General features: G+C 43.7%; 1 protein-coding gene across 4 annotated transcripts in view; it reads left to right on the top strand.

The window, feature by feature from the left end:
- The window catches only part of AFAP1 (actin filament associated protein 1), a 551,057-nt gene that overhangs the window by 513,947 nt on the left and 24,220 nt on the right, over nucleotides 1–12,890 (top strand). For all 4 annotated transcript variants that reach the window (XM_069632010.1, XM_069632009.1, XM_069632011.1 and 1 more), the window contains one exon: nucleotides 10,084–10,274. In XM_069632010.1, the coding sequence (XP_069488111.1) occupies nucleotides 10,084–10,274 (191 nt within the window). The remainder of the gene's footprint in view (nucleotides 1–10,083; nucleotides 10,275–12,890) is intronic.

The following is a 12,890-nucleotide window of genomic DNA, read 5'->3' as shown; positions in this document are numbered from 1 at the left end:
GCCAACTCTGCCAAAATTCCGGATCCGCTCCTGTTGCAGGAAATTTTAACCCTGCTAGAGAAAGGTGCCATAGAACTGGTACCTGTAGCGGAGAGGAACAGGGGTGGTACTCCCCATATTTTCTCATCCCAAAAAAGGACGGAGGACTGAGACCCATCTTGGACTTGAGAAACTTGAACAAGTTCCTCAGGAAGGACAAGTTCAAGATGGTGACTTTCTCAGATCCTGCAGGCTCTCCAATTCAGGATGCTTACTTTCATGTGCCTATCCATCCAAAGCACAGAAAGTACCTGAGGTTCGCGATTGGCAATTCTCATTATCAGTTTCGAGTTCTGCCATTCGGGTTGACCTCTGCCCCGAGGGTTTTCACCAAACTGTTGGCGGTTGTGGCAGAAAGTCTCAGGAGAGGAGCTATTCACATATATCCCTACCTGGACGGCTGGTTGATCAGAGCAAGTTCTCCAGAACAAGCTCAGGAACATCTTTCGATCACCTGCCACTTTCTCCACAAACTGGGCTTCTCCCTCAATTTCAAGAAGTCCCACATGATACCAGTCCAGAAACTCCAGTTTATCGAGCAGTCTTGGACACTTCATCGGGAAAAGCCTCGCCTCCCGAAGTGAGAGCTCTCCACATCCAGCAGATGGTAACGAAGTTTCAGAATGCCCAACATCTACCAGCCTTCGATTTTCTCAGGTTGCTCGGCCTCATGGCATCCTGCATTTTCCTAGTACCAGAGGCCAGGTTGAGAATGAGATCCCTTCAATGGGCACTCAGAACTCAGTGGTCCCAGTTCTCACGGAATATGTCGGATCTTCTGCAAGTTCTGAGCGCAGTTGCTCAGGATCTTCTATGGTGGGCTTGCAACGACAACATTCTCAAGGGAGTCTTTTTGGCAACCATGGCCGGATATAACGGTAGTGACGGACGCCTCACTCACGGGGTGGGGAGCACACACCAACGATCTGACAATCAGCGGTCGTTGGTCTCCATCGGAGTCCAAACTACACATCAACCTATTAGAGCTGAGGGCAATCAGACTAGCTCTGAAGGCCTTTCTGCCCTCTGTACAGGGAAAGAATGTCCTGATAATGACGGACAATACAGTGGCCATGTACTATCTCAACAAGAGAGGAGGTTTAGGGTCACTGCCACTGTGCAGAGATGCAATGCAGCTCTGGTTCTGGGCAATACGAGAAGGAATCTCTCTGTCGGCAATTCACCTAACCGGAGAGAAGAACACGGCGGCAGACACTCTGAGCAGGCAGAGCACAGTCTCTCACAAGTGGGAGCTGGCTAAGGAAGTCCTTCTGGAGATCTTCGCCCTTTGGGGAACCCCTCAAGTGGATCTGTTCGCCACCCCGATCAACCGGAAGTGCGATCAGTACTGCTCAAGGGAATTTCCTCAAAGAGGAGCTCTGGGAGACGCATTCGTAGTGGAGTGGAAGTTTCCACTGCTGTACTAGTTTCCCCCAGTCCCCGTGATTCCTCAAGTAATCAGGAGGTTGAGAAAGTTCAGGAAAACCATGATCCTAATTGCCCCAGATTGGGCCAGGAGAACGTGGTACCCGGACCTTCTAGACATGTCCATCTGCCCTCCAATACGTCTTCCGCAAAGAGAGGATCTTCTCTCGCAAGAGGAAGGTCGGGTTCTCCATCCAGAGGTCAAGACACTCAACCTTCACGCATGGTTTCTGAGAGGTTGAGATACAAGGATTGGGATCTTCCGGATGACGTAATGGAAATCTTGCTTTCGGCCAGAAGACCTGCAAGAAAGTCTTTGTACCGATGTCGCTGGAATAGGTTTAGTAACTGGTGCAAAGACAAGGATGTGGACCCTTTTCAGTGTGGCACCCCAATGGTGCTTTCGTTTCTGCTACATCTAGCTAATCTGGGGCTCCAGATAGGAAAAATCAAAGGATACCTTGCTGCGCTGTCCATTTTCAAGCGCTCCTCGGAAGAGGTTTCATATTTCAAAATACCGTTAATAATTCAATTCTTAAAGGGGCTCACTAATGTATACCCTCCAGTACCTTTTCATGTACCAACCTGGGACTTAAATTTAGTATTAACATTCTTGACTTGCATACCTTTTGAGCCTCTGCACTCATGTCCATTGATGCTTTTGACTCTAAAAACTGTCCTCCTTGTGGCCCTATCATCAGCCCGCAGGGTTAGCGAACTTCAGGCTCTCTCATGCAAACCACCATATACTATTTTTTATAAAGATAAGGTAGTCCTTAAAGTTAAACCTTCATTTTTACCAAAAGTAGTCTCGGACTTCCATTTGTCACAAAAAATAGTACTACCTACGTTTTATCCTCCTCCTCATCTGAGCAAAGAAGAGGAGAGATTACACAGATTAGATCCCAAGAGGGCTCTTAGTTTTTACATCTCTAGGATGGCTAAATTGAGACAAGATGACCAACTGTTTGTGGGTTACACTGGTCAAAAATTAGGCTTATCTTTAACAAAACAGACCATTTCCCGCTGGATCATATTAGCCATAGTTGAATGCTACAGACTAGCGGGAAAATAACCACCAGATGGGCTTCGTGCCCATTCTACAAGGGGAATGGCTACTTCTGCGGCTCTAAAGAGGGGAGTCCCGGCAGCAGACATTTGTGCAGCTGCAACCTGGAAAACAATACATACTTTTGTTAAACATTATTGTTTGGACACTGCCTCCTCTAACGAGGGTTTATTTGCAAAGGCAGTTCTGCATTCTGTCCACGAAAACTGAAATGGGTACTCCCACCTCCAAAAAATTGATAATGCTATGGGAGCCTATCACAAGATGAGGAATACGTGGGAGGACACAATCCATTCGAAGAACAAGTTACTTACCAACTGTAACGTTCTTTCGACTGGATGTTCCTCCCACGTTTTCCTCATCGACCCTCCCATCCTACCCCACAGTACAGTTTACGTTTTCTTACACTTTCCTCTCACGAAGAATGTATCGGTCATGGGACACGCCTGGGTGTTCCTCCTATATATATTTCATCGAAAAAACAGAACTGAAGCAACGGGCGCGGCTCGAGCTACTTATACCATCGGTGACGTCGACAGAGTACGGAGTACGTCGAGGGACAATCGACGCCACGACCTCGAGCACAGCGCCCTCTGCCGAGAATTTTTTTTTCCGAAGCTGCGAAGCTGGAGATAACGATTTATCACAAGATGAGGAATACGTGGGAGGAACATCCAGTCGAAAGAACGTTACAGTTGGTAAGTAACTTGTTCTTCACTGCTCCTGTAACATTTCTGTTAAGGTAACAACCCTATAGTCATGGCTGGTGGCAGCATGTTCTACCGACTTTTGTGCAATTTATACTCACAGGCTGTCTCCACTTCTGCGGCTATGCACAGAAGGGTCACCATTGACCCAAAATGGTGTCTTTATTTCATCGCCATTCCTGGTGTGCTTATACTTTTTTGGTCCTTCTCTCATTATGTGCCCAGATGCCTTTGGGCCTGGCGTGCTATACAAATAAACAAAATACAAATTGGGGTTGGCAAGGTCCTTATTTGAGTATTGTCTTCGGCAGGAATCCTTTGGAAAGTCTGCTAAGGCTCTACTGTGTCTGTGATCACTGGAAAAAAAGCAGAGGATCCAAAAATGCTGCTATCCTTTGTCTTCTGGTGTGCCTGAGCGAAACTAGTTCTCACTGGGGGGGCTGGATATCCAGATTGGACAGCCATCTGCCCCTTTCTGTAAACTGCAGGGAGAGTTTGCGGAGAATGAGTGTGGATTCCTGATAAAAGGTGAGGATCCTGAGGCAGAAGTCGACCACTGTAACAGAAGAACCAAAGAAGATGATGACCAGAGATGCCTTCAGCCCCTTCCAGCAACTGCAAAGAGACCACGGCTGTCCCGACCCCGTTTTCTATTCAACATAGGAGCTCCAAAGAGGACATCTCCTTCCCTTTAGCTGGCGGAACCAATCAGCCATGAGATGTACTGCCAGAAGAGCCATGCCACAACCTGATGCGACCCTCCTGGGCTGCAAACCACCAATACCCTAGGACTTCTGACAATTGCAAGTGACTTCAATTCAGCACTCCAACTACGTCAATGCCTCGTCTGGGATGCCCAATGGAAGCCCTTATTTATATATTTTTATGACAAGTTCATAAATCTGCCTTTTCCTGTTGCAGGATACCCATATCCTCTTTTATTTTCATGAGATACTGTCTACTATCATTTTCTGACTCCTGGCTCCTGTGCAGCCTCTGCTCAGAAGAGTCCAGGTCAGATTGGGCCTTCTCTAATGCCATCAGTTGCCTATTTGCCAGATCTTGGCCTTCAGCACATTTGTCCTGTATGGCTCCCATATATAAATATAAATATGCCGCTATTCTGGCAATCTTGGGACCCTGATCTCTCCATATATCTGACCCTGTTGCAGTGATCTGGGGTGTGATTGCCTGCAAGCACACCGTCTGATCCTGTTCCGTCCACTCGCCTCTCAAAAATAGCTTATGTAAGAGGTGCTCTCTGGCTATTTTGATGTCTACTAGTGTCATTCTGGAAATTGATTTCCTTCCTGACTTACAGAAGTTAGTATTTTATTTTGCAAAACAGACAGTTTCCTTAGAGCATTCCTTTGAGGAGTGCTTTTACAGCGTAACACAGCGTGGTAATCCAACAGGGTTTATGTATCCTGTCAGTTAGCACACTGTATTAAGCTGCACAAGTGGTAGATCTAATCCAGATGTCCCGTTACGAGTCCCCACTTTGTAAGTGACTTCAATTCAGCACTCCAGCTACGTCAATGCCTAGTCTGGGATGCCCAATGGAAGCCCTTATTTATATATTTTTATGACAAGTTCATAAATCTGGATGATAAACCCTTATATAACGCCCCTCTCTTTGAATCCCCCTGACCTCACTGAGCCAAGAAGTAGGTTTGTTTTGCAAATTAAAAGATTTATTTGAAAAATTAAACAATATATATATATATATATATATCACACTTATATGAATAAATTAATATTTGATAGCACTCTTATGAATATGACAGTGATCAACAATGGATAATATTATAGTAGCACAATTCTTTAATTACTTAGGAGTTGGTATAGAAAGGATAAGGTAGCAGAGAATACTTTGTATGGTTTCAATGAAAAGCAATGATGGAAAGAATGCAGCACAGAAATAATTTGATATGGTTTCAACAATAGATAAGATGATCACTTTTTTCTTTATGACAACTCGCTCCCCCCTATGCAATATGAAGTTGAGGGCACACAGGTTTTCAGGAATACAATCAAAAGCAGTTCAGTTCCTCCCTAGCAAGCTTAGAGCAACCGGTATGCTTTTAAACAGTCAAAAATACTTTTACATGTGATTTGCAATGAAGTGAAAAAATGCTAAAAATGATTTTAATTTCCTATAGGAGATTCAGGGTAGGTGATAGCTACTTTGAATTAGTTCAGGTCAACACTAGCAATGATTCAGGAATGGTTATCAGAGTGAAAACGAATTTCAGCAGTGGAAAGCAAGAAGCAGCTATTTTTACAAGTGGTGAAATTGGGCCAGTTTGCAATTTGCAGCACTTTTTCCGAGTGCGTCGATCGCGATTACGGAAAAACTATAAGGAGTTGGCATGTCGTATTAGGTTCGTTGGAAAGCTTAGGTTCTTAGCTTTAAATTGAAATCTCGCTTCTAGGACATACGGTTCAAAAGATAGACGTTTTTGTGGAGGTAGATTTCAGAATGAAGTCGAGATTTCAGAATGACAATTTCGCTTTGACAGGTTGGAAATCACAGAATGGACACACGATTTCTATGCAGTTCGGGACAGGTTGAAATGGATGGGATAAGATTATTTTAAGAGATTGGTTCTGTACAGATCTGGCCGGATACTCACTCCTAGTTTTTGGACCGGAAGGGGCCTTGGACTGCACTCTCTCCACGGGACTGTCTCTGCCACTGGTTCTGCTCACTGCATCTGGTCTGGGTCTGTTATCGGCACTGCACAGCAGTCTGGTCTGGGTCTGCTACCGGTACTGCACAGCGGTCTGGTCGGCCTCTTGAACTGGACCTAACGGTTCTGGATACAGCTCTGCTTTCTCTGGATCTCAGTTCTGGCACGGGTTCTGGGCCAGAAGCGAACAGCACAGCCCGGCTGTTGAATAGTTTAGTTAGGTTGCTGGATTCTGAGGCCTGCTGAGAAGGAGTCAGCTTTTGGTTCAGGCCTCTCTGCTTCAAGTTCTGGAGTCTATCTGGAGTCTATGGTCCTTCTGGATATTGTCTGGTCCGGCAAAGTACTGCGCAAGAAAGTGGAAAGAGCAGTCCCTATTTGGCTTTCAGTGGTTCTTTTTATGTCTTTTGAAAGTGGGTGGGAAGGCTGACTTTCTATGCCCAACCCACTAAGGGTTCTGATAGGTTAAAGGATTTACTGTGCTGTGACTGGAGAATGGAGTAGTGAGTCATCCTGTGTCATCAGGTATCATTTATATGGCTTTAAGGAAAGAACACTCCCCTTTGGTTTCTTATAGAAAATCAATTTTACCCAAAACACATATTTCCCAGATACACAAGTTGTTGAAATTACATGTACACATCATAGATTAATTAAAACGGGTCTCTTTACAACCCTGATCTTTCTAAGAGCTTGGGTTCAGAAATGACAACATTTTGCGCTTTTAGTGGGTTTTGCCATATTGGTTTTTCATCAAATCTTCTACAGAGGTACACCCCCTCTCTGCGCATATTACTGTAAGTTTGCATTGTCCTAGCATAAACAGTGTCTACAATATTAAAAAATCCAGGGTTTTGCCTCAGAACATCCGACAACGTCTAACTTCGTCTTCAACTGTGAGTGAATTTTTCATATTAAGAATCCCCAAATTGTACATTTCAGTCAGCTTGATAAAATATTTTATAAGCAATTTAATAAAACATACATTTGCTCTCAATTCAGTACACCCATTTGTTTGCCCCCGCCCCCGGGAACTTGGCTTGACTCAGAGATCATGTGTCTTGCCTTCCCCAGAGCAGTGTTGACAGTTCACACCCAAAATCAGCATATTCTATTCAGCTGAAGGCATCCATTGTCTCTTTCCTCCAGGCTGCAGGGAAACTCTCCTCCCCTTTTAATCAACAGGACCCTGTGATATCCTGTGCTGTTGGTGTAGGGCCTGGGAAGAGTAGGTGTTAAGAATGCTCATTGACCAGCAAGTCTTTGAAGTCTCAGCTAACTTAGGATGCTGTTTAGCTTCTGAAATACAGGTCCCCTGTCAGAATTTAGATCGCTAGCGCCGGTTAGTGTCAAGCACCGGTATTGCGGCTATTTTTGACAACTGCCTTACCAGTAAGCAATCCTCAAATTATACTTTGTTCAAATATAGATGCACTTCTGTGGACCTCAGATTCATGTAAATTCTTGCGGGAGAATGATGTTGACCCTCCAACAAGGAGGTGGGACCTTTTTAGTGGTTCTGTGAGCCATGATTTTAGCAATTCTTGACATCAATTAAACGGATTTTGACCATCACTATATTCCTTTGCACTGATTTTGCTCTGTGTGCAGCCAAAGGATAGGGTCTGGCAATGGTCTCCTGTATTAACACTGACAGAGGCAAAAGTGGATGGTGGCCTATCTGTCAGGTTTTCACTGCGCATTATTGGATGATCTCTGGCGAGCAGCATGCTTTCCGGCGGCCATTATGATGTTTCCCATGTCAGTAATGCACAATGATGTGGTAGGGCTTGGATGCGTGGATGAAACATCCCACACGATATTGCAGTGCATTGTCTTCCCATGAACAAATACTCCCATAACATTGGTGGGCTCCTGTTGGACCTCCAGTGGCAAGATTCCCCTCCTCAAAGTCCCCTCACCAGAGTGCAGGACAGAAGAATCAAGGCAGATTTACCGGGCAATACACGTTCATCCTTGGAGCCTGTGAAAAGGGGCCGAAACTTCAGACCGCTGTTGGTGCACAAAGAATCCTTCGCTGGGCGTCCTTTCTCTCGACTGCTACTGCAACATCCCTTCCGGAGTCCCTCCTTTTGTCACCACGACCAAGGAACACAAGACCGGGTCCACTACTGCTGCACCGTGAAAGAATCTACCTGCATCTTCTTCACAACTCCTCCGGTACTGTGGGACTTGTAGTAGTACATAGGTTCAGTCATTTCTTTGCTCCTTTGCTGCTGGAGTAGTACATAGCTTGAGTCATTTTGTTGCTCCTTTGCTGCTGGAGCTAATTCCGGTGTTTGGGTGTTCGCCCAGGCTTAACACTTGTTCGAACATAGGGAGCCTTACCCAAGGTCCCTGAAACCTTTTTGAACCACAAAAGCATCTTACTTACCTGTAATTGAAGAATGCTCTGGAACTTTGTCTTTTCTGTTGCTGTACCTTGCCTACTTTACCTCCAATTTGGCTTTAAAAACTCATACCTAGATAGGAATGAACTGCATTAAGGCCTCTGGAAAGTCGTGGATTGCCCTGCTATTGTTGGTGTGGTTTAACCTTTTTATTCCTCCAACAGAACATTTTCTGAGTTGCTATAACAAGTGATTTTTACTGACTTTGAACTGTGTTCATGAATTGTATAATTCTTTACTTATAGTTTACTCGCTTGAAATATTGCATTTGTTTTCTATTGTGTTGATTAGTTAAAATAGTACTTGCTTACCCGAATAACCTTAACTTGTGTATATAAAATGAATATATATTTTATTATAACTACAAGGGTGTAAGAGTTCCTTTGGGCTTATGTATTTGATGAGTTCATTGTACTTGCCTACAGCTCACATCTCCCTCCTAAAATAAGCCTGCTGCTCTGCCATACTACCAAAACCTTGAGTAGTACAGACTTATAATAGATGTTGGGGCCTGTATACCAAGGGATCATTTTATAAAGTCTTACGAGAGGCAGACTTTAGGAAAATGGTTTGCTAGCCTCGACTAATAGAAACCCATTATCATATCAGCTAACAGGTATTAATATTAAAATGTGAATTAGTGATGAATGTATTTTTTAAATTGATTTTCTTTCATTTTTTTCTCTTCTATTTTTTAAATAAGTACTGTTGATGTGTAAATGTTCTAATTTTGAACATATGCACAATAAAAATAAAAAAAGCTAACAGTGAATTTGTGCAGTTTATTACATTTAGTTGTTGTGGAAGGTCTCTCCCCTCCTTGAATTTGGAAGGTGACCGTTACAGCAGAGTATGCTGTAAGATCCAGGATCTGTAGAATATTTGTGTTTAGTTTCTTTACAGCAGGCAAACTTGGGGCAAGTATATAATAGTGAGGTATTAAGTCGCGTGGATCCCACGCCATCCAAGTCTCAGTTGTCACTGTCAAACAATAATACTAATTCATTATAACGGATTGTAAAGATGTCTCAGGAACTGATCCTAGGTAGAGGGCACCAGGGGAGCAAAATGCGATGGAAATATCTTGCAGATGGGAGTAAAAATAATCAAATATTGCATCTAAAAATCCCTTTTGCATCTCCCTCATCAAGTTGATTCTTCAGTGACTGCATCCTGGCCTCTATCAGGTCCCAAAAATAGGACACTGGAACTCACATTTAGGAACCATTTGCTTTGCTGTCAGGACTTTTAAGCCGGCCTTGAAATATGCTGTTTCAGCTAGCAATGTAACGAGGTCTGTTCTTCTGCTCCCTCCCTCATCCCAACAATAGTGTCATGGCTCCTTAAACACTTTGAGCACAACTCCTCAATGAAACACATGTTTGAACAGTCTTGTTTTGTTATTAGAGTGAGTAATCAAACACAGTTTAGGAACGGGTTTGCCAATGAACCTCATTTCATGAAGGCCATTTGCTCCCAAAGTTTATCCAGAAAGCCCTGATTCCATGGACGGAGAGCATCACTAGTCTAGCCACCTTCTTCTGCTTTTTATGAAGGGTTAATTGAGCAGCAAGTAGGTTCATCAAGATCAGTATGCAATCAATGAGCCATTCATATTGATGCAGATTGACTTGGGCATTGATTGCATTTGATATTTAGCCAATAGAGTCGGCCCATCCATTTATTTGAGTGTGTATAAGGGATTTTGTTGGGTATTCTCAATACTGAACTCTGCCTTGCAGGAAAGAAGACCCAAAGTATTCTTGAAGATAAGTTAAAGAAGCTGGAAGAAGAGTGTAAGCAGAAAGAAAATGAACGTGTGAGCTTGGAGCTGGAGATGACCGAAGTCAAAGAGAGCCTGAAGAAAGCCCTCGCTGGCGGAATCACTCTGGGGCTAGCGATCGAGCCCAAATCTGAGACCTCAAACCCACAGGTAGAGGAGGCATTTTGCAATGAATTATGAAGAGAGTAAGATTTTATTTGGCACGCTGATGAAAACGGTTTTTAAAGTAGATCTGTTGTCTTTATGCCTTTTCTACTCATAGATAGAAAGCATGGATACTTTTAACTGATTTTGAAAAGTGAGAATTTGAATCCCTATATTTTGAAATTGGATTGTAATGATTATTCAATGTGCAAAACAGAATTCCGATTCCTAAACAGGCACCCTTTAAGTGTGTACAAATATATTTTCAACTTAAAACTGATCTCTTTTTTTGGAATGTATATTCTGCTCATAGGTTTACTTAAAAGGTCCTCTTGGGATCAGGCAGTTATAATATTGGAACTACTTCCTGTGGCACAGTTCTGATGGTGCCACTGATACAAAAATATCCATGAAGAGGTTGTGTGAGTGGGAGTTGTAGGCTCCGATATGTCAATTTGTCCTTTTTTTCTTTTGTTTGGTGTATTTGCCTCCCTTCAAAATTGGCTGGTATGCTGCATAGCTGTAGGGCAGCTATTTAACAAGATATAAACCGGCCTCCATTACAGTGAAGTGCTAGACATTTAATTAATTTGTAGAAGCACTTACTATACAGAAGGTACCGAGTAGTTAATGCACATATCTGGCTGGGGCATTGGTCGTCTACAGGAACTGGTTGAGGTGGTAGAAGGTAATCTTTAACCTCAGTTTAAATATATACCCACTTGGACCTGTCCTAGATGACCAATGCTTGTAGGGGTACTTGAACTGTAGATGGACATCCAGAGAAGGAAATCATTAGGTTTACCCATGTCTGTCCCCTCTGGACACCAAAGATCTTATCTGATGTTGGGGGTAGGTAACTGGCAAAAGCAGTATTTTACAGTGGTCAGTGCAGTTTATGTACAGAAATTACTTTTTTCAAGCAGGCTTATCCAATGCCATTGTCGCTGTCTGCTTTCAACATCCCCCCTGCAATTGCATGTCCAGATGCTGCTCTTCTACACCCCCCCCGCCTCCCTCCAAACCTCTGCAGAGCCTGCGGCCTGAATGTGGCGAGCAAGCCCCTGCTCATCTGGCCCTCTCCCCCACACTTGGAACAATATCAAGGCAGCCTGAGGAATTAGGGTGAGGCTTTCCTTTCTCCATCATATGGGAGTCATGTTGGTAAACGATCTCCCATTATTTTGCACATTATTATTGAAATATTTGTATTGATGCAGTGCTTATCTTGCAATAGGGGACCTTGCACAAGGCCGATCCAGCGTTTCTATATTACATGGTCGGATGTGGTATTGGAATGTTCTTTATAATATGTTTCTGTGAGACTGACCCAATCCCTTGACTGGTCCAGTAACCACTTCTTTGTAGTGTGTTGCATGCCCTGATGCCGCTCTAATGCCGCCCCCCACTGTAACATTACATCTGAGTGCAGCATAAAGATAGTCCGCCGGCTCCAGCAGAACCGTGCCCTACAGTCCAGAGTTCATGTGCAGTGGGAGAGTGGTGGGCCCCCTCTTAAAGTAGCGTCCTATGCGTTTAGCAGGCCTAAAAACCTATCTCTTTAAGTAAACTTAATGATTTTGGCTCTGTTCAGTTTCTGCTTGCTCTGACACTATTGAGCTAGGCTGCTGCCCTGCTCCCTCTTCGTTGAATTGTTACCATCTGCGCCAGGATACGATTTAGTTTGTTGTGTGCGCGGTACAAATGTTTCAAAATTCAAATTCAATTTATGCGCTCAGCTGGACGGTTCATTGTAATCTCGCCATCATTGGACGCCTAGCTTATTAAGCTAGCTGTAACTAGGATATCATTAGTGCATCCTTCAAGCATATTGATTGTTTGGCAAGTGATTTTCCATTTGCTTTTCTGAAAGTCTGGATCCCTGTTGCACAGTAATATGTTTCTACTTTGGCCTTGTCAACCTCAGTATAGGTGTGGGGTCTGCTTTCAGAAGCTGTACATCCAGCCTGGCATTCTATGCAGACCCACCTGGAGTCTGCGACCTGTCCTAGCCTCAGTTTCACCGTTTCACCTACATTTGCGTTTGAAGTGCGGGTGTGTCATGATTTTAACACTTTTGGTGTCATCACCCCACCCCCCAACCTGCGTATGCATTCCACTGGGCCCTTGAAGGCCCCCCAGTGCAACTGCGCTTAGGAGCTGTGATCGCCATGACCATTTATGTGTCTGAGGTCGGCTGAAGCATGGGCGCCCACCCTTTCCTTGCTGATGATTTCGGCTTCTAAGCAAAGTCGACAGAATTCCAGGAAATGATCCTTAATGAGGTGTTTGTTAGTACAGATAGCAGTTTGCTCATTGCATTAAATGACTGACACGAAGTGAATGAGTAAAGGGCTGGTTTAATGTAGGATTGTCATTCCATAAGTATCTAAATGAGTAGTAAAAGCTATGCAAAGCATGGTTGCAATGTGGTAGGTCACCAATAAAAACACTGAGAAATATACAGCCTTGTTTTATAGTAGATTTCAGTAGTCCATGAAAACAGGTTTTAACATATTTGAAATGCCCCCAACCACATATGCCAGATCTCTAAGCAGTCCTACTAAAATACCCACAACTCACAGTATGTTCTCATCTCTTTGCTCATCTTAACCAACAGCA

This window comes from Ambystoma mexicanum, chromosome 6q (genome assembly GCF_040938575.1).
Source record: "Ambystoma mexicanum isolate Mex_15411 chromosome 6q, UKY_AmexF1_1, whole genome shotgun sequence".
Classification (NCBI taxonomy): domain Eukaryota; kingdom Metazoa; phylum Chordata; class Amphibia; order Caudata; family Ambystomatidae; genus Ambystoma; species Ambystoma mexicanum.
Note: the sequence above shows the minus strand (reverse complement) of the source record. Positions and strands in the feature narration are given on the sequence as shown.